The following is a 21477-nucleotide window of genomic DNA, read 5'->3' as shown; positions in this document are numbered from 1 at the left end:
GGCAGCACCCCGCCCTGAGCAATAGTCACTCCCCCCAGCAACTTGTTGAGCTCCTCATCGTTGCGGACGGCCAACTGCAGGTGTCTGGGGATAATGCGGCACTTCTTGTTGTCCCGGGCCGCATTACCGGCCAGCTCGAGGATTTCAGCGGTCAGATACTCAAGCACAGCAGCCAGATAGACCGGGGCTCCGGCACCCACACGCTCAGCATAGTTGCCCTTTCTCAGGAGCCTGTGAACACGGCCCACAGGTAACTACAGTCCAGCCTGGTAGGATCGAGACTTGGCCTTGGCCCGAGCTTTGCCGCTGGTCTTTCCTCTTCCAGACATTTCCACAATCTCGCAACGACTTTCACAAAGAATGGATATTTTCCGCCGCATTTACTTTACTTATCGACTGAAAACTCTCCCCATTGGCCGGTACTTAATTGACCTCATTTGCCTATCTTCTTCACCAATCAGGTCACTGACAAACAGAAGTGGGCGGGATTTACCGCCAAAACATCAGAAGCAGAAAATTTGTTAATTTCAAAAAGACCGCCAATTTCATTGTCAGAAAGGAGCGGATTTAAATAAATGTCATCCTTAGTCAAATATTTAAAATCCCTTCTCTTTATTTTGTTTTATTCAACTTTTTCTGTCACGAATTACAGACGTGGGTTGAAAATGTTATTTAAATTGTGGATCTTTCTACAATTGCTTTCAAACTGTCCCGGGAGGTACTAAATCCCTGTTCACAGCATGTCCCTGAGGGGAAACATTCAGTTTATCTTCAATCAGAGCCCAGTGTCCTTCTCTGAAAAGAGGAAGCAGGATCGAGTCCTCAAACTGCCCGTAGTCTGCTGTGTAATAATCCCATTCCGGGCTGTTACACTGCGGAGAGTTACTGTTAATAAAATGATGAATCAGTTCACATTTCAGGAATAGAGTGAAGGGACTGAGGTCTGACCCTTACCGCTGAAAGCAGCTGTTAATGCGGTCATTCAGGGGCTGTGCAAAACCACAATAACAGCTTTAAGCAAAAAAGTAAAGGCGGATGAGCGGATTATGGGTTTGAGTTCGGTTTATGGGACAGCAGACAAAAACACAGCAGTGGGACATTTATTATGTTACACATTGTCTTAAAATGATTTCATAGAGATGTTCGGATGCAGCTTTTTCAGAGAGATTATGGGTGGCTCTTAAAAGAGCCGTTGTGTTTGGGATGTTTTTCAGTCCATTGTGCAGTTTTACTTGGAGCTGGTGTACTTGGTCACCGCCTTTGTCCCTTCCGACACGGCGTGCTTGGCCAGCTCCCTGGGCAGCAGCAGGCGCACGGCGGTCTGGATCTCCCGGGAGCTGATGGTGCTGCGCTTGTTGTAATGAGCCAGGCGGGAAGCCTCACCCTCGATGCGCTCGAAAATATCGTTCACAAACGAGTTCATGATGCTCATGGCCTTGGAGGAGATGCCGGTGTCGGGGTGAACCTGCTTCACCACTTTGTAGATGTAGATGGAGTAACTCTCCTTCCTCGACTTTCTCCGCCTCTTGCCGCCCTTTGCTGACGGTTTATTGAAGGTTTTCTTGGCGCCCTTCTTAGCAGCTGCTTTCTTCTTCTCCTCAACCATCTTTACTTTCAATTTCAGACACAGAAATAAACCAAACCCCTTCCGAGTGCGGATTAAATAGACAATCCCACAGCTCTATGCTAATGAGGGATGGGGGAAAGTAAAGATTGTGATTGGGTGATTTGGAATGACGTCCCAACGATTTAATATTGTAATTCGACATTTGGTCTCTTTCGCCATCCAATCAGATTAAATATTTGCAACCAATCACAAATCCCCTTACTGCAATCAGGAAGTATATTTCACAAAGACTCTCTCCAGCCCCAGTTTCTATTGAAAGAGCTGCTCCCTGTGGAGAGCTTCCTGGAAATGTCCTGGCTGTTGTTGGGAGGACACTTATTGACTGATTCTGTGTCGTTGTGTCTCTGCTATTGCATGTGAGTGTGCAATTAATTTCCTTTTTAGTCTCGGCTACTGTGTTTGAGTGTTTTATGTAATTTGGGAACTCTCAGTCTCTGGTGCTGTATGGATTCATTCTGTATCTGTCAGGTACTGTGTTTGAGTGTGAGGAGATGAGGTGGAGTGTTGCGGCAAGGAAGATGGAAAAGAGCATTGGTGCCGATGACAGAGCCTTACTTGACGTAGTTTGCACTCGGATTGGGTCATTGATAGATCCGTTGGCAAGGACTACAGCTTGCATGTAGTAGTGAAGTATGTTTGAGGAGGACATTCCATAATCCCTCTCGGTTGGTACAGTCGAAGGCCTTTGTCAGGTCAGAGAAGGCTATGTATAAAGGTTGCTGCTGCTCCCTACATTTTCTTGAAGTTGTCTTGCTCTGAAGATTATGTTCACTGTGCCTGTTGATGGACAGAATCCACATTGTGATTCCAGTAGGAGCTCTTCAGCCACGGGGAGGAGGCAGTTGAGAAGGACTCTTGTGATGACCCTCCCTGTGGTGGACAGCAGGGATACCCCTCTATCGTTAACACAGTCGGTCTTGTCAACTTTTTAAAAAGATGATCACAATTACCACACCACGGCGATCCCCTGTCATGCTCTCCTCCTTCCAGATGAGGGAAATGAGACATGTATTTGTGTCAAGAGTGCTTCTCTGCCATATTTTAGAATTTTTATGTAAATTCTATCTATTCTGGCAGTCTTATTGTTTTTTGGCTGTCCATCTCTAACGTCATGTGTGAATGTGGGATTCATTCTGTACCTGTCACTCGCTGGTACTTTGTGTAAGTGTGAGTCACATTCTGTATCTGTCAGTCTTCAGTAGTGTATGTGAGTGTGGAATACATTCTGTCAGTGGCACTGGGTGTGAGTATTTGATTCATTCTGTCAGTCTCTGGAATGTTATGTGATTTGGGTCTTAGTCTGAATCTTTCAGTGGTTCTGTATGTGTGGAATTCAAGCTATATCTGTCAGTATCTCAGTGTGTGTGTGAGTTCATTCTTTATCTGTCAGTCTCTGGTAATTTGTGTGAGTTTGGCAGTCACTGAATCTGCCAGGTACTGTAGGAGTATTTGAGAATGATTTTGTATGTGTCAGTCTTTGGTACTACATAGGAGTGTGGGATTAATTCTGTATCTGTCAGCCTTTGGTAGTGTGTGTGATTGTGGGATGAATTAATTCGCAGTCATTGGTGCCCAGTATGAATGTGTAAATCATTCTGTAACTCAGTCTGATATTGTTATGTGAGGGTAGGAATCACGTGTATCTTTCTATCCCGGGTGCTGACTCTGAGCATGGGATTCATTCTGTACCTGTCGGTGGTACTGATCTATCTGTGGGATTAATTCTGTACCTTTCAGTCACTGGTATTGTGTATGAAAGTGGGATTAATTCTAGATCCGCCACACATTGGTTGTGTGTGTGCGTGTGTGTGTGTGTGTGTGTGTGTAAGAACATAAGAAGATACGAAATAGGACAGGAGTAGACCATTTGGCCCATCAAGCCTGCTCTGCCACTCAATAAGATCATGGCTGTTCTGATTGTGGCCTTAACTTCACTTTCCTGCCTGCCCCCATAACCATTGACTCTGTTGTAGATCAAAAATCTGTCTATCGCTGCGTTGAATATATTCAATGACCCAGCCTCCACAGTCCTCTGGAGAGCAGATTTCCAAAGATGAACAACCCTCTGAGAGAGGAAATTCCTCCTCATCTCCTTCTTGAAAGAGAGACTGCTTATCTTAAACTCTGGCCCCTAATTCTATAATCCCCCACAAGGAGAAACGTCCTCTCAGCATCTACCTGTCCAGCCCACTGAGAATCTTCCTGGTTTCAATAAGATCACCACTCAATCTTCTAAACTCCAGTGAGTATAGACCCAACCTGCTCAACATTTTCTCATAAGACAATCCAACATCCCAGCAATCAGTCGAGTGAACCTTCTTTGAACTGATTCCAATGCAAGTATATTCCTCCTTATGTAAGGAGACCAAAACTGTGTGGAGTTGGGATGTCACTAATGCCCTGTAAAGTTATAGCAAAACTTCCTTACTTTTAAACTCCATTCCCCTTGCTAAAAATGCCAACATTCCATTTGCCTTCCTAATTACTTGCTATACCTTCATGCTAACATTTTTGTAATTCATGCACCTGGACACCCAGATCCCTCAGTACAGCAGCATTCTGCAGTCTCTCTCTATGTAAATAATATTCTGTTTTTCTTTTCTACCTGCCAAAGTAGACAATCTCACATTTCCCCATATTATACTCCATCTGCCAAATATTTTCCCACTGACTTAACCTATCTATATCTCTTCGCAGGCACATTGTGTCCTCCTCACAACTTGCTTTCCTACCTATCTTTGTACCATCTACAAATTTGGCAACAATATACTTGGTCCCTTCATGCAAGTTATTAATATAGACCATAAATAGTTGAGGCCCCAGCACTGTACCTGTGGCACTCCATTAGTTACAGTTTGCCAATCTGAAAATGCTCCATTTATCCCCACTCTCTGTTTTCTGTGAGTTAGCCAATCCTATATCCATGTGCGTGTAGTTTTCAGTTTGTATCTGTCAGTGTCTGGTACTCTATGTGAGTTTTGGACTCTTTCTCAATCTCTCAGTGCTACTATTTGTGTGTTAGGTTGCTTTAGATGACTCAGGCTGAGGTACTGTGAGTGAGTGCAATAATCAACCTATACCTTTCAGCATCTGGCACTGAGCATTTGTATCAGCATCACTTTATCTGTCAGTATCTGGTACTCTGTGTGAGTGGGGGATTCATTATATAACCTTCCGTCCCTGGGACTGTTTGCAAGTCTGGATTCATTCTGCATAAAATGTAAGCACAGCAACAGGCCACAGATGTGGTTGGTTTTAAGCAGACAATATGCTTGAAGTTTTGCCAAGTATTAAATATCTGTCACTGTGAACATAATAGCGAAAGATAATGTATCTTTCAATCTGATACAGGATTGATGTGCAAGTGTAACTCAGGCTGTACTAATAAATTTGATCAATGCCATTCAGTCTGACTCTGAGGGAGAATCTTGGACTTGTGTGTAAAATGAGCTCAGTCTGGAATCGTACAGTATCTTCCATCTGACACTATGAGGTTTTAGGACTTGTATGTAATTGGTAGCTCAGACTAAACTCATCAAATTTATAATGTATCTTTTAGTTTCACAATCCGGATGAGTTTTAAACTGGAATCTGAGTTTGTATCTCAGGTTATACGATATTTCAGAATCTCTCAATCTGATTATGCCCTTGAGATTTGGACTTGTATCTAATGTATATGTCTGGACACATTATGGGAATTAATACTGATAATAAACTGATAACATGTGTAAATATTGGGCTGGTATTTAACTTTAATCTCAGATTATATTAGTTTAGTTTAGAGATACAGCACTGAAACAGGCCCTTCGGGCACCGAGTCTGTGCCGACCATCAACCACCCATTTATACTAATCCTACACTAAGTCCATATTCCTACCACATCCCCACCTGTCCCTATATTTCCCTACCACCTACCTATACTAGGGGCAATTTATAATGGCCAATTTACCTATCAACCTGTAAATCTTTTGGTCATGTGGGAGGAAACCGGAGCACCTGGAGGAAACCAACGCAGACAAAGGGAGAACTTGCAAACTCCACACCGGCAGTACCCAGAATTGAACCCGGGTCGCTGGAGCTGTGAGGCCGCGGTGCTAACCACTGCACCGCCCTTAATTCTATAACTTTGAAAAGGGAACCATGTGTCAGTTCTATGTGTATTTAATTTGTAGCAGAGGTTGCTCCATTGTGGGATTGACACACTGATAATTTGATAGTGGGTGAGAATTTGGACTGGGATTTATGAATCTACCTGTCAGTGGTACTGAGTTGGGATGACATGGAAACAACGTCTGTCTCTCCTGTTCTGTTTGATTGATGGATTGAAAATGTGTCTCTGGATCTATTTCTGCTGTCTGAGACTGTGGAACTGATGACCTGTCTGTGTCTCTGCACTCTGTGAGTGATAATGTACGGACTGTGTGTGAGAAGGAGCTGGTGACACTCTTCCATGTAACTTGGTGGAGGAAACATCACATTTATTCTGGTTCATTCAATTATTTGTCTGTTTGAACAAAAGTATGTTTATAACTAAAATACAGGTGAGATAGAAGATACAGGATTTTAATGAATTTAATCTCTCGAATAATAATGAGCCCCCACAAAGGAAGCCCAGTCACACAAATATTATCATTGTTTGACTGCACTGCAGTAATAAGTTCTCCCCATTCTGTCTCCTTTCCCCGTCGACACACAGCCTGAGAATGGCCTCTCCCTTCCCCCACTCACTCCATGTTCCGGGACCAGTTGATTCTCCACTCCGCCTCTTACAAACAGCCCCCGCCTGCCCCTGAACTTGCCCCAGACTCGATGCTGATCTCTGATTCTATCTGCGGACACGCTCCCAAAGCGATGTGCTGCTGGAAGGAGGCTGCTGTTTGCTTCCTTCCCCCGGGAACGGGATCTCTCCATTCGCGAATGTTTCAAACCATCTTCTTCCGCTCACAGGCAGTGCTGGGGAGGGGAGCGCAGGTGCAGATTCAGGCAACAAATCAGCAAACAGAAACATAGAAAATTTCCGGCGCAGAATGAGGCCATTCGGCCCAACATGTCCGTGCCAGCGCAAAGAGAGCGATCCAGCCTGTTCCCACAGTGTATTGTTGTTGGACAGTGAAGTGTGGAAACAGAAACGGACAGTCAGAATGTGGGGAGTTACACAAAGAGAATCTATTATAGGCACCAGGTGAGAAGTATGAAGGACACATTTTAAACAGCGGCTGTTTGGTTTCGCCTGCATGGTTAGACCATGAAAGCGGGAACTGGAAATCTGACCTGTGTAAAAGTCCCTGCTCCGTTGGTCAGTCCCATTCATGTCCCAGCGGATTATGTCTGGATGTCATTTAATTGTTGTAAAACGGCCAAAACCCCTGGTATGCAGTAGCTGGGGGCTGCAGGTCTGCAATGGAATCAGACACTGACTCTGTTTGCATTGCTGGGTTTCCTTTGTGATTGTTCACAATGATTATTCATTGAAAAATTGTTTTGGTCTCTCTTGTAACTTCCACCACACCTCTTCCTGAATTAGAATAAATACTTTTTCTTTCTACAGGCAAATACTTGAAGGAAGCAGAATAAATATAATGATGCCTCAGCACAAGGGGAAGTGCAGCCGGCTTCTCACACACAGTAAGGACAGTATCATTCAGAGAGAAAAGAGACATCAGTTCCACAATCACTGCCAGCAGTACTCGTCAGACTGGCACTGATCCCAAGTTCCAGAGACTAACAGTCAATCCAACAGTCACACAGAGCATGACAGACTGAAGTTGTTTCCATTTCACCCCAACTCCGTCCCACTGACAGGTAGATACATCAATCCCAGTCCAAAATCACACCCACTATCAGATTGCAAGGCACTGTGTCACTCTCACCAGAGAGCAGCCTTAACTACAAATTCAATGTCAGATAGAACAGACAGACAGTACCTGATTGTAAAGTACAGAATTAGTCTCAATAATGTAACCAGACTGCAGACTGAGCTACATGTTACACACCACTCCACAAATCTCACAAGTGGTCAGACTGGAGGATACAGTATTAATTCCATTACTGCAAACTGAATGCACTGTTATCTACCAGGACATAAAACATATTGTAAAATGAAAGGACACAGACCTGAAATGTTAATTGTGTTTCTCCCTCCACAAATGTTGCCTGAACTGCTGAGTATTTCCAGCACTTTTGTTTTTTTAAATTTCATATTTCCAGCATCTGCAGACTTTTGCTTTTATTTTAGAGTTAAAGAAACATTGCATTGTGAGGTGAGAGTTACTGCCCTTGACATCAAGGCAGCCTTTGACATGTATGGCAACAAGGCAGCCCTAGCAAAACCAGTGCAAATAGAAATCAGGGCAAAATGCTCTGCTGTTTGCAGTCATACCTAGCACTAAGGAAGATGGCTGTGGTTTGATTAGATTAGAGATACAGCACTGAAACAGGCCCTTCGGCCCACCGAGTCTGTGCCGACCATCAACCACCCATTTATACTAATCCTACACGAATCCCATATTCCTACCAAACATCTCCACCTGTCCCTATATTTCCCTACCGCCTACCTATTGGTTGTTCAGGTCAATCATCTCAGTCTCAGGACATTACAGCTGGAATTCCTTAGGGTCGTATTCTAGGCCCAACCATCTTCAGCAGCTTCATCAACGACCTTCCCTCCATCACAAGGCCAGAAGTGTGGATGTTTTCTGATGATTGCCCAATGTTCAGCACCATTCATGACTCCTCAGATACTGAAGCAGCCCATGTCCAGATGCAGCAAGACCTGCACAACATCCAGGCTTGGGCTGAGAAGTGGCAAGTAACATTGGCATCAGATAAGTGCCAGGCAATGACCATCTCAAACAAGAGAGAATCTAATCATCTACCCTTGATGTTCAATGGCATTACCATCACTGAATCCCCCACCATTAACATTGACCATTGGTTACCATTGACCAGAAACTGAACTGGACCAGCCATATAAATGCTGTAACTGCAAGAGCAAGGTCAGAGGCTAGGAATTCTGCGGCGAGTAACTGACCTCCTGTTTCCCCACACCCGTCCACCATTCACAAGGCACAAGTCAGGAGTGTGATGGAATACTGCCCACTTGCCTGGATGAGTGCAGCTCCAACAACACTCAAGTAGCCTGTTTGATTGCCCACATCCACCACCTTCAATATTCACTCCATTCACCACTGATGGACAGTGGCAGCAGTGCGTACCAGCTAAAAGATGCACTGCAGCAACACACCAAGGCTTGTTCGACAGTACCTTCCAAACCTGGAACCTCTACCACCAACAAGGACAAGGGCAGCAGATGCATGGGAACACTACCACCTGCAAGTTCCCCTCCAAGCCACACACCATCCTGACTTGGAACTATATCACCATTCCTGCACTGTCGCTGGGTCAAAATCCTGGAACTCTCTTCCAAACAGCACCGTTAGAATTCCTACATCTCAAGGACTGCAGCAGCTCAAGAAGGCAGCTCACCACCATTTTGTCAAGGGCAATTTGGAATGGGCAATAAATGCTGGCATAGCCAGTGATGCCTACATCACATGAACAAATGAAAAAAGTGAGGAAATAGTGAAGGGCTTCTATAGAATACATGCAGATATGTTTCCTCTTGTGGTGGTGTCTGAAACAAGAGCCGAAAATATAAAATCGACATTCATAAAACCAATGAGGAATTCATGAAAAATGTATTTATGTAGTGAGTGGTTAGAATCTGGAATTTGCAACCACAGGGAGAGGTCGAGGCGATAATATCGATGCATTTAAGGGGAGGTGGAACAACTGTATGGGAAGAAAGGAATTGAGGCTTTATTTTTTTTTATTTGTGCATATGAGGCAGGATGGCTGGAAATATGTGTAGAGCACCGAGCAGTTGGGACGATCCCAGTGCAGTGTTTTGTCTGGATGGATCTGCCCAGAACACTTGTGATGCAGGAGCTGGGAGCTTCAGTACTTCAGTGGAGGCTGATACTGACACTGGTCTTCATTTGTGGGTGTTTTTAATGATTATTAATTGCGAAATTAAATTCACCTCTTTGATATTTTGCACCTCCCCGGTTCTTGAGTTAAGACTTATTTTTTCTTCATACAGGCAAATACTTGAAGGTATTGTGATGAATGTGATGGTTGCTGCACTCGAGGCACAAGGAACAGTGCAGCCAGCTCCTCTCACACACAGTAGGTACATTATCACTCAGAGTACAGAGGGATAGACAGTTCATCAGTTCCCTAGTCTCAGACTGCAGAAGTAGTCAGGCCCACAATGATCCCGAGTTCCAGAGACACATTTTCAATCCAACAATCAAACAAAGCAGGAGAGAAATAAGTTGTTTCCATTTCACCCCAATTCAGTCCCATTGACAGTCAGATACCTCAATCCCAGGTCAAAGTCACCCTCATTAACAGATTGAAATACAATGTGTCAATCTAAATATAATGCAGACTTAGCTATCAATTAAATATCAGATAGAATTGGCACACAGTATTGATTGAATGGCAGAGAAAGTTTCAAAGGTGCTGAAAGATATTGTAACCTGAGACACAAATTAGATACCAGTTCAGAACTCACCCACACTGTGAAATGGAAAGATACAGTATCAATTCCATTAGTGCAGATTGATCTAAATATTATATACCATTCTAAAAACTCATCCAATATCAAACTGAAATACAGTATCAATTCCATGAGTGGAGATTGATCTAAACATTGCCAGTCCAAAAATAAAACAGTATTAGATTAAGTAATGCTGATAGAAAGTGCAAACTGTGATGTAAATTAGATGCCTGAACTCACCCAGACTGCGGAATTTAAAAATACAGTCGACTGAGATACACATTATTTACCAGCCAAAAACATCTCAAACATTATCAGTGTGAAATAGATTATCAATTCCATTTGTGTAGATTGAAATCCACAGAACAAACCAGTAAAAAATCTCGTACAGCGGTATGGTGGTTTTGTGGTGACATTACAGGACGGGTAATCATGAAGTCTCCACTAATGGTCCAGAGAAACAAGTTCAAATTCCATGACAACAGCTGGGTAATTATAGTATCATAGAATCAAAGAAAGTTGAAGGCACAGAAAGAGGCGACTTGGCCCACCCCGTGCCTGTGCCAGATGAAAAACTTTCCACCCATTCTAATTCCACCTTCCAGCATTTGGTCTGTGGACCTGCAGATTACAGCACTTGAAGTGCATATCCAGACTTCTTTTGAATGAATTGAGGCAGTGAGTTCCAGACCCCCACCACCCTCTGGCTGAAAAAAAATTTTTCCTTATCTCCCCCGTAATCTTTCTACGAATCACTTTAAATCTGTTTCCCCCAGTCACAGACCTCTCTGCTAAGGTAAATAGGCCCTTCACTTCAACTCTATCCAGGCACCTCAAAATTTTGTATGTCTCAATAAGTTTTCCCCTCATCCTTCTCTGTGCCAAGGAGAACAGCCCCAGCCTATCCAGTCTTTCCTCATAGCTGCATTTTTCCAATCCCGGCAACATCCTCGTGAATCTCCTCTGTACTCTCTCTAGTGCAATTACATCCTTTCTGTAATAAGGTGATCAGAACTGCATACAGTATTCGTTGTGGCCTGACTAATGATTTATACAGTTCCAGCATAACCTCCCTGCTCTTAAATCTATACCTCGGCTAATAAAGGAAATAATTCCATATGCCTTCTTACCACCTTAACGACCTGTCCTGCTACCTACAGGGATCTGTGGACATTTACTCCAAGGTCCCTCACTTCCTCTACACCTCTCAGTCTTCTCCCATTAATTGTGTATTCCTTTGCCTTGTTCAACCTCCCCAAGTGCATCAACTCACACTTCTGAATTGAATTCCATTTGCCATTTTTCTGTCCATCTGACCAGACCATGAAGATCTTCCTGCAGCCTACAGCTATCCTCCTTGCTATTTACCACACAGCCAATCTTTGTGTCATCTGCAAACTCATACCCCCTACATTTACATCCATGTAGACTACATCAACTGCAATACCCTCATCTATCTTCCTTCTTAATTCTTCAAAATTTCGATCAAGTTGGTTAGACAAGATCTTCCCTTAACAAATCCATGCTGACTATCCTTGATTAATCTGTGCCTTTCGAAGTAACATTTTATCCTGTTTCTCAGAATAGATTCCAATAATTTGCCCACTACTAATGTTAGACTGACTGTCCTGTAATTATTTGGTCTCCCTCACTCCCTTTTTAAACAAAGGTACAACGTTAGCAGTCCTCCAATCCTCCATCACCACACCTGTATCCAGTGAGGTCTGGAAAATGATGATCAGCTCTTCTGCTATTTCCTCTCTTGCTTCTTTTTAACAGCCTGAGGTGCATTCCATCCGGCGCTCGTGATTTATCAACTTTCATATACACTAATCCCATTAATATGTCCTCTCTCCCTCTGTATGGATCACATCCATACTTCACACCCCTCTTCCTTATCTACAATATATGCATCTTACCCCTCTTTTGTGATGACAGATGCAAAGTATTTATTCAGAACAATGCCAGCATCTTCTGCTCTACACATAGGTTACCTTTTTGGTCTTTTCTGTGCCCTATTCTTTCCTTATTTATCCTTTTACTCTCAATGTATTGATAAAACATCTTTGGGTTCACCATGATTTTGATTGCTAATATTCTTTAGTGCTCTCGCTTAACTTTCCTAATTTCAATGTTGATTTCCCCCCTCCACATTCTATACTCCTCTCGGCTTTCTGTAGTATTCAGTTCTCTGTGTTGGGCATAAACTTTCCTTTACTACCTTATTATACCCGTAAACTCCTTGACATCCATGGGGCTCTAGTTTTGGCCTTCCCACCCTTTTTCTTTGTGGGAACATGTTGACTCTGAACCCCTGGAATCTCCCCTTTGAATTCTTCCCACTGCTCTGACACTGATTTACCTTCAAGTACCTGTTTCCAGTCCACTTTCGGTAAATCACTCTTCAGCTCAGTAAAGTTGGTCTTGCCCCAATTGAAAACTCTAACTCCTGTTCTGTCCTTGTCCTTTCCATAATTATATTAAAACTGACTGAATTATGATCACTACCACCAAAATGCTCTCCCACTGCCGCTCCTTCCACCTGCCCCTCTTCATTTCCTAAAACTAAGTCTAAAACTTCACCCTCTCTTGTTGGACTTGCCACATATTGGCTAAAAAAGTACTCCTGAATGCACCTCAAGAATTCTGCTCCCTCAATTCCCTCTACACAAAAAGTATCCCGGTTAATGTTTGGGTGGTACAAATCCCCCTCTCTTACTGCCCTATTGTTCTTGCACTTCTCAGATATTTGCATACATATCTGCTCTTCGATCTCCCTCTGACTGTTTAGGGGTCTATAGTACACTACCAGCAGTGTGATTGCCTCTTTTTTGTTCCTCAGCTCAATCTATACGGTCTCATTTGATAAACCTTCCAACATATCATCCCTCCTCACAGCCTTAATAGTTTCTTTGGCCACAATTGCCACTCCCCCTAATTTTTTATCCCCTTCCCTCTCACGTCTGAAAACCCTGTAACCAGGAAGATTGAGCTGCCATGCCTGTCCCTCCTTTAGCTATGTTTCTGTAATAGCTGTGATATCATACTGCCATGTGTCTAACTGTGCCCTGAGCTCATCTGCTTCATTTGCTCTACTCCTTGCATTGATTTAGATATCCTTGAGCACTGCCAACGTTTTTTGTTTTGAATTTTCTAATCAGTGTTTCCTCTCTCTTCCAGACTCCATTAATTTTCTGCCTTCCATTTTTATTTCTGATTTTGTCCCATCTGACTCTACCTTCCAGTCCCCATCTCCCTGCCAAACTAGTTTAAACCCTTCCCAACAGCACTAGCAAAACATCCTGCAAGGAACTCCGTCCTGGCTCGGTTCAGGTGCAACCCGTCCAACCTGTCCCAAAAATCTAAAGTCCTGCCTCCTGCACCATCTTTCCAGCCACACGTTCATCTGTCTTATCCATCTATTCCTGTACATTCATCTGTCTTATCCATCTATACCTGTACTCACTTGCATGTGGCACTGGGAGTAATCCGGAGATTATTACTTTTGATTTCCTGCTTGCTAATTTCTTACCTCACTCCCTAAGTTCTGACTGCAGCACAACATCCTTATATCTACCTATGTTGTTGGTTCTGATGTGGACTACCACTGCTGGCTGTTCACCCTCCCCCTTCAGGGTGCTCTGTAACTGCTCAATGACATCCTTGACCCTGGCACCAGGGAGCCAACACTCCATTCCTGGATTCACGTCTGTGGCCATAGAAACACCTGATTGTTCTCTTGCCGATTGAATCACCTATCACTATGGCTTTTCCAGTCTTCCCTGTACTCCCCTTTGCAGCTGAGTCACCCATGGTGTCATGGACTTGGCTCCGGCTGCACTCCCCAGGTGAAGCATCATTGTCCTCTGTATTCAGAACTGAATACCTGCTGGAGAGGGAGACGCACTTGGGGTGTCCTGCACTACCTGCCTGATTCTTTTTGACTGCCTGGTGGTCACCCATTCCCTCTTTCCCTGCATACTCTTACGCTGTGGGGTGACCACATCTATAAACAAAGAACGAAGAACAGTACAGCACAGGAACAGGCCATTCGGCCCTCCAAGCCCGCGCCGATCTTGATGCCTGTCTAAACTAAAATCTTCTGCACTTCAGGGGACCGTATCCCTCTCTTCTCATCCTATTCATGTCTTTGTCAAGATGCCTCTAAAACGTCGCTATCTTCCCTGCTTCCACCACCTTCCCCGGCAGCAAGTTCCAGGCACTCACCACCATCTGTGTAAAGAACTTGCCTCGCACATCCCCTCTAAACTTTGCCCCTCTCGCCTTAAACCTATGTCCCCTCGTAACTGACTCTGCCACCCTGTGAAAAAGCTTCTGACTATCTACTCTGTCTCTGCCACTCATAACTTTGTCAACCTCTATCATGTCGCCCCTCCACCTCCATTCTCAGTTTTGGGGAAAATAGAGTATATGACTGTATCAGTAAGTAGGAAAAGTTAAAATATGTTGTGACCAGTGGAGAAGTGTGATGAGAATAAACAGATCCTCCTCTGATTTCAACTACACAAGCATTTGTGATCTGACTCTGCAGCTTAGTTGGTTAAAGCACCTGTCTCGTCAACAGAAGAGCCTGGGTTCAACTCCCAGCCGAGCCTTATTTCACATTTGTGATATGCTTTCGAAGTTTCCTTATCAATCATTTACATCTCTGTTTTGTGAACTTGAGCTTGGAATTCAAATTACATGATGAATTTCAGTCACAGGAGAAAACAGCCTTTGTGAAGGATATGAGATGGGAATGGGTGTTCCTCCTTGTCCAGAAATTCAGTGCTGATACGCCAAAGGCAACTTCTTTGATACAAATTTGTTCACAGTTACATTCAATCTGGAAAACAGCTCGACATTAATCTCACTGAAGGAAAGTGTGACCGCGTTGTATGTTTCAGAGTGTATGTCTCGTTATGTGTTGCTTTCAACCGAGACTGGGACATGACGCAAGCAGGAGGGTTGATCCGAGGTTTGGAATATTTGTCAATCAGGAACAAGAAAAATCAAAGGAACCAAATTAGAAAACCTATGTCTCGTGGGTATTGAGAGACGGTGAGAAGATATTAAAGTTTGTTCCATTCAATCCGGCTGCGATGAAATTTGAATTTTTCCGCCTTTTATAAACATTATTTGAAGGGTCTCTGTAACAATGTTCAGTGTTGATGAGAGTGGGGTCTGGGTGAGCAGCTGCTGAGTGTGACAGGGTCAGGACTGGATGCAGAAAGTTCTCTGACACTCTCTCTCTCTCGCTCTCTCTGTGATGGCTTTGAGTTGATTTTAAAGTGGCAGCTGTTGGTGTTTGAATAAATGAAGGAAGTTCCCTCCACCCATTTGTTTGGACAGACAGTGTAGTATAAGGATGTAAAGGGTTAATGCTGAAGATAGTGGGATCAACCTCTCCCACTGTCAGAGTGATGATGGAACAGTCACATGAGATGAGGTTTGGGAGAAGAGAGAGCAGCACCAAGGATGCTAGCTTAAGAGGTTTGATGAATGTGTATATAGTATTGTGTAAATTAGAAAAGAGTTCTTAGTTCTTTCAGCAGGAAATGTGTCCAGAAAATATTCAGGGGTCGGAATGCAGATATTAACTCCAAGTGACAGTTCTGGGTTCATTCAACAAAAAAAAGGTAGAGAATAATATTGCTCACTGATTGAAATCCCCCAGTGAGGAGACAGTTAAACAGGTGATCTGTTGGGGCATCCTTCGATCCAAGGTTTCGGCAGCATTTAATCTCCCTTTTTGGTGAAATTCTCTGTTATTTGCATCTTTTTTTAATCAGCTTTCATGGGTGAGTGAAAAACTCAAAAAAACTGAACAGTTCCATTCTCCCTTCTTCCCATTAGTTTCTCTTTTCTGTCTCAGATCAATATAATGATGAGAATCCCAATTTAATCTGCTGTTTCTGGTGTTTTATCCATTCCAATCAAAATTCAACATTCCAATCAATCTATTTGTTATTCCACAGTGTCTCTCCATGTATTTTATTCTGTTGTATTCTCTCACAACCTGTTTGATGATCAATGTTACATCTCACTCTCTGTTCTGGTGAAGATCAGAAGCAGTGATATCTGTTAACAACACCCGACAAGTCGGCCTGAGGCTGTGTCTCGCCGATCATGTGGAATTAGGAACATCGAAACATAGGAGCAGGGGTCGGCCATTCAGCCCATCGAGCCTGCCCCGCCATTCAATATGATCATGGCTGATCATCCACTTCAATGCCCTTTTCCCCACACTTTCCTCATATTCCCTTATGTCATTTGTATTTACAAATCTGTCAATCGCTGCTTTAAACATACTCAATGACTGAGCTTCCACAGCCCTCTGGGGTAAAGAATTCCAAAGATTCACAACCCTCTGAGTAACAACATTTCTCCTCATCTCTGTCCTAAGTGGCTTGCCCCTTATTTTGAAATTGTGACCCCTGGTTTTCGACTCCCCAACCAGGGGAAACATCTTAGCTGCATCTACCCCGACTGTCCTTTAAGTATTTTGTGGGTTTCAATGGGATCACCTCTCATTCTTCAAAACTCTAGAGAATACAGCCCCAGTTTCCCCAATCTCTCTTCATAGAACAGTCCCACCATCCCAGGAACAAGTCTGATGAACCTTCGTTGAACTCCCTCCACGGCAATAATATCCTGCCGAAGGTAAGGAGACCAAAACTGTACACAGTACTCCAAGTGCGGTCTAACCAGGGTTCGAACAATTGAAGCAAGAATTCACTACTCCTGTACTCAAATCCTCTTGTGATAAAGGCTAACATACTATTAGCCTTCCTAATTGCTTGATGCACCTGCATGTTAGCTGTCAGTGACTTATTGACATGGACACCCAGGTCACCCTTATATTCTATACTTCAGTTAATAAAGGAAAGGATTCCATAAACCTGCTGAACCACCTTATTGACCAGTCCTGCTACTTCAGGAATCTGTGGACATTCACTCCAACATCCCTCACTTCCTCTACACCATTCAGTGTTCTCCCATTAATTGTGGATTCCTTTGCCTTTTTTGACGCCTGCTCTCGCTGTTCCCTGCTCTCCGAGTGAACTCTTGCTCCCTCTCCTGGGCTCTTTATACTCCACTCTGCTCTCACTGTTTCCAGCTCTCTTAATGTATCAATATTTATTTGCCTTGTGTTTAATTTAAAATATGGATTAACTGTATTTTACAGTTGTAGGTTTTATTTGGTAGTCCTGTACAAGTTGTGGATTGGTATTTGATATTTAGCTCTGTGAAAAGGATTGTGAATGAAAATATAACTTTCAATCTTATACATGGGCTGGTCTGCAAGCTCCAAGTCCTTCATTTTGTAGTAATGGAATTGATACTGTATCTTTCAGTCTTAATCTCTGTGGGATTTTTGAACTGGTATGTAATGCATAACTTGGTCTAACGTTCTGATGTACATTATTGGGATTGAAAGGATGATAGGAAATAGGGGCATTAGGCCATTCAGCCCATCAAGCCTACTCCAACATTCAAACAGATCGTGACTGATCATCTCCCTCTACGCCATTTTTCCCTGCTATCTCCATATCCCTTGATCCCGTTAGTATTTAGAAATCTATCGATTTCTGTCTTGAATATGTTCAATGATTGATCTTCCACTGCCCTCTGGGATGAAGAATTCCACAGATTTCTCACCCTCTGAGTAAAGAAATTCCTGCTCATCTCAGTCTCAAATGGATTGTCCTTATTCTGAGACTGTGTGCCCTTGTTCTACACTCACTAGACAGAGGAAACATCCTATCCATATCTACCCTGTCACACCCAGTAAGAATTTTGTAAGTTTCAATGAGATCACCTTTCATTCTTCGAAACTCCAGAGAATTTCGGCCCAGTTTCTGCAGTCTCTCATCATAAGACAATCCCACCATCCCACGGGATTAGTCTGGTGAATCTCTGTTGCACTCCCTCTGTGACAAGTCTAGCCTTCCTTCAATAAGGAAACCAAAATAGTTCAGAATACTCCAGGTGCAGTCTCAGCTAGACTTTATACAATTGAAGCAATACATGTTTAACCATGTACTCAAATCCCCTGTAAATGAAGACAACATACCATTTGCCTTCCGAATTGCTTGCTGCACCTGCACACCAGCTTTTAGTGTCTCATGAACAAAAACACGCAGGTCCCTTTGGACATCAACACTTCCCAACCTCTCACCATTGAAGAAATACTCTGTCTTTCTGTCTATTCTACCAAAGTGGAGAACTTCACACTTATTCACATTATATTCCATCTGCCATGTTCTTGCCCATTCACTTACCCTGTCCAAATCCCCTTTGAATACTCTTTGCATTCATTCTGTACCTTTCAATCAGGTAAATTTTGTCTGTTCTGTTTCGAGTTTTATATTTAAAATGTAACCATGGTGACAGAGTTTATTGAGATCTGATAGTGGGTTTGTTTTTGGACTGCGATTGATGTATCAACCTGTCAGTTGTACTGAATTGGATTGAAATGGAAACAACTTCTGTCTCTCCTGCTGTTGTTTGACTGTTGGATTGAAAATGTGTCTCTCGACTTTGGGATCAGTGTCTGTCTGACTACTTCTTTTGTTTGTTCCAGTGGAACTGATGAGCTGGCAATATCTCTGTGCTTTGGGAGTGATCCTGTACCGACTGTGTGTTGGAACGAGATCACTGCATTTTTCTTTGTGTTCAAGAATCACCACATCCAGTCAGGTTCCTTCATGTATTTTCCTGCAGGAATGAAAGAACTGGTGAGGTAGAAGATACAAAAGCGATCAGTGTAATCGTCACAATAATAATCATTATGAACAATCGCGAAACGAAAACCAGGAACACCAACAGTGTCAGTGCCTGACTCCACTGCAGTACTGCAGCATTCAGCTTCTGTTTACCAGGTGTTTGCAGTGGTTTTACAACAAGTTTGTAACATTCAGAAACAACACAAGCCCTGCACTGCTCAATGACTGGGACTGCCCGATAGAGCAGTGACCTTTACACAGTCACATTTCTATTTCAACGGAAAACAAGCAGCCACTATTTAAAATGTGCCTTTCACACTTCTCACCTGGTGTCTGCAATAAATGTTCTTTGTCTAATTGTCCACATCGTTATTTTGTGGCTATTTTCCCCCCACTGTTCACGATCCAACAAACAGTGAGAGACTGGAACTAAAGCAGGAAAATTCCCTCTCCTTTCGGTGGTGAAATTGTCAGTGATTTTCAATAGTGATTTCTTCCCATTGTGTCTCCCTGAGCCTGTACAGACACTGTCCGAGAATGAACTCTCCCTTCCCCGTGTCCCCGGCTCACTCCATGTTCCGGGAGCAGCTCCTGCTCCACAGTGTCTGTGACAAACACTCCCCGACATCCCCTTCAACTTCCCGCCACTCAATGCTAATCTCTGAGCACATCTGCGGACACGCTCCCAAAGCAGTGGCTGCTGGAAGCAGATGCTGTTTGTTCCCTTCCCCCGGGCCCGGGAAGTCTCCATTAGCAGCTGATTTAAAGCATCTTCCCCTCATTGAGTGAATGGCCTCACAGACTGGGTTGGGGAAAGGCTGTGCATGCGCTCTACTCCTCATTGTGACGTCCTACTGGGGGCGGGGCTATGTCGCGCGTGCGCAGGTCTTTGCAGCAATTCAGCATTGAAACATCAATGGGAACTTTCCCCATTTCACCCTCATCAAAGTCCCAAAGAAAGTGAAGAGGGGCTTGGACTGGAGGGAGGGAGGGGCGGGGTTGGGGGAACCTAGAACCCAGAAAGCTGCCCACTTGCCCCATTTAGATGCTCAATTTGCGGTCATTCCCTGCAGGGGGTTTGCTATTATTGAGCCCCTCCTGGTAAAGCAATCCGATAGAAAGAGGGGAGAAAGGAGGGAGCTGGTGTGTTTGCTGGGACCTTGCAGAATTCATTTCAGCAGCAAAAGTCCCGGGTTATATTAACCCGAGTGAAACACGCTCTCAGTGAGAGGAAAACCGAACGGCCCTTTTCATCTTTTCATTGGAAACAAAGTAGAGCCGGAAGTGCGGCGAGCAGAGCAGACACACAAGCTCAATGACAGGAGAGCTCAGCCGTCCCTGAGTTTCAGCTCCCTGCTCTTCCATTTCCTCATCCACACTGTCTTCACTGTGGATGCTCAGGGGTTCCTTGTCGGATCTGAGGACTGTATCCATTAAACATTCTGAGTCAGGAGATCCACACACTCTCTGTTATCAAGACTTATGGGCAGGAATGTTTCAAAACTTTGTCTATTAAATTATTGCATTATTCACAGAACTAATGAGGCAATCTGTTCATTATTCAGGTCTTGAACTTGGTTTGGGTAGACCGAAAACTGAGAGGTTCAGCACCTTCTCACTTCGTCACTACTGGCTGTGTGCCCTAACGGATAAGGCGTCTGACTTCGGTGTAATTGACGAGATTGTTAGAAGATTGTAGGTTCGAGTCCTGCTATGGTCATTTTGGGCGATCAGTGGTTAGCACTGCAGCCTCACAGCTCCAGCGACTCGTGTTCAGTTCTGGGTCATGTCGGTGCGCAGTTTGAGTTCTCCCTGTGACTGCGTGGGTTTCCGCCGGGAGCTCCAGTTTCCTCCCACAGCCAAAGGACTTGCAGATTGATTGGTAAATTGGCCATTGTAAATTGCCCCTAGTTTAGGTTGCTTTTAGAAGAATGGTGGGGATGTGATAGGGAATATGGGATTTATATAAATGGATGGTTGTTGGCTGGCACAGACATGATGGGCCGAAGGGCCTGTTTCAGTGCTGCATCTGTTGATAAATAACTGATTTTTTTGATGAAGTAACAGAAAAGGTTGATGAAGGGAAAGCAATGGATGTTGTCTGCATGGATTTTAAGAAAGCGTTTGACAAACTGTCACATAAAAGGTTGGGTAACAAAACTGAGGCTCCTGGAATAGGAGGGTCAGTATCTGCTTAGATTAAAAAATGGATGAAATATCAAAAAAAGTGAGTTGTGATATTTGGTTGTTTTTCAGAATGGAAGATGGTGGACAGTGATGTCCACAAGGGTCAGTGTCAGGACCACCATATATATAAATTACTTGAATATTGGTATCACAGAATCACAGAATTGTTACTGCCCAGAAGGAGGCCATTTGGCCCATCGTGTCTGCACTGACTCTCCAAATGAGCAATTCACCTCATGTCACTTCCCCGTCTTCTCCCCATAATCCTGCACATTCTTCCTTTTCAGATAACAGTCTAATTCCCCTTTGAATGCTTCAATTGAACCTGCCTCCATCACATTCTCAGGCAGTTCATACTTTAACCACTCGCT

General features: G+C 43.7%; 1 protein-coding gene across 1 annotated transcript in view; it reads right to left on the bottom strand.

Moving 5' to 3' along the window:
• Positions 1–1207: 1207 nt before the first annotated feature.
• Positions 1208–21477, bottom strand: part of LOC137361699 (histone H2B-like) — a 29403-nt gene continuing 9133 nt past the window's right edge. Inside the window, exon 2 of the mRNA XM_068026400.1 lies at positions 1208–1573. Within this exon, the coding sequence (XP_067882501.1) occupies positions 1229–1573 (345 nt within the window). The 3' untranslated portion in view covers positions 1208–1228. The remainder of the gene's footprint in view (positions 1574–21477) is intronic.

This window comes from Heterodontus francisci, unplaced genomic scaffold (genome assembly GCF_036365525.1).
Source record: "Heterodontus francisci isolate sHetFra1 unplaced genomic scaffold, sHetFra1.hap1 HAP1_SCAFFOLD_91, whole genome shotgun sequence".
Lineage (NCBI taxonomy): Eukaryota > Metazoa > Chordata > Chondrichthyes > Heterodontiformes > Heterodontidae > Heterodontus > Heterodontus francisci.
The sequence above is the reverse complement of the archived record's forward strand: the minus strand, read 5'-3'. Positions and strand labels throughout refer to the sequence as shown.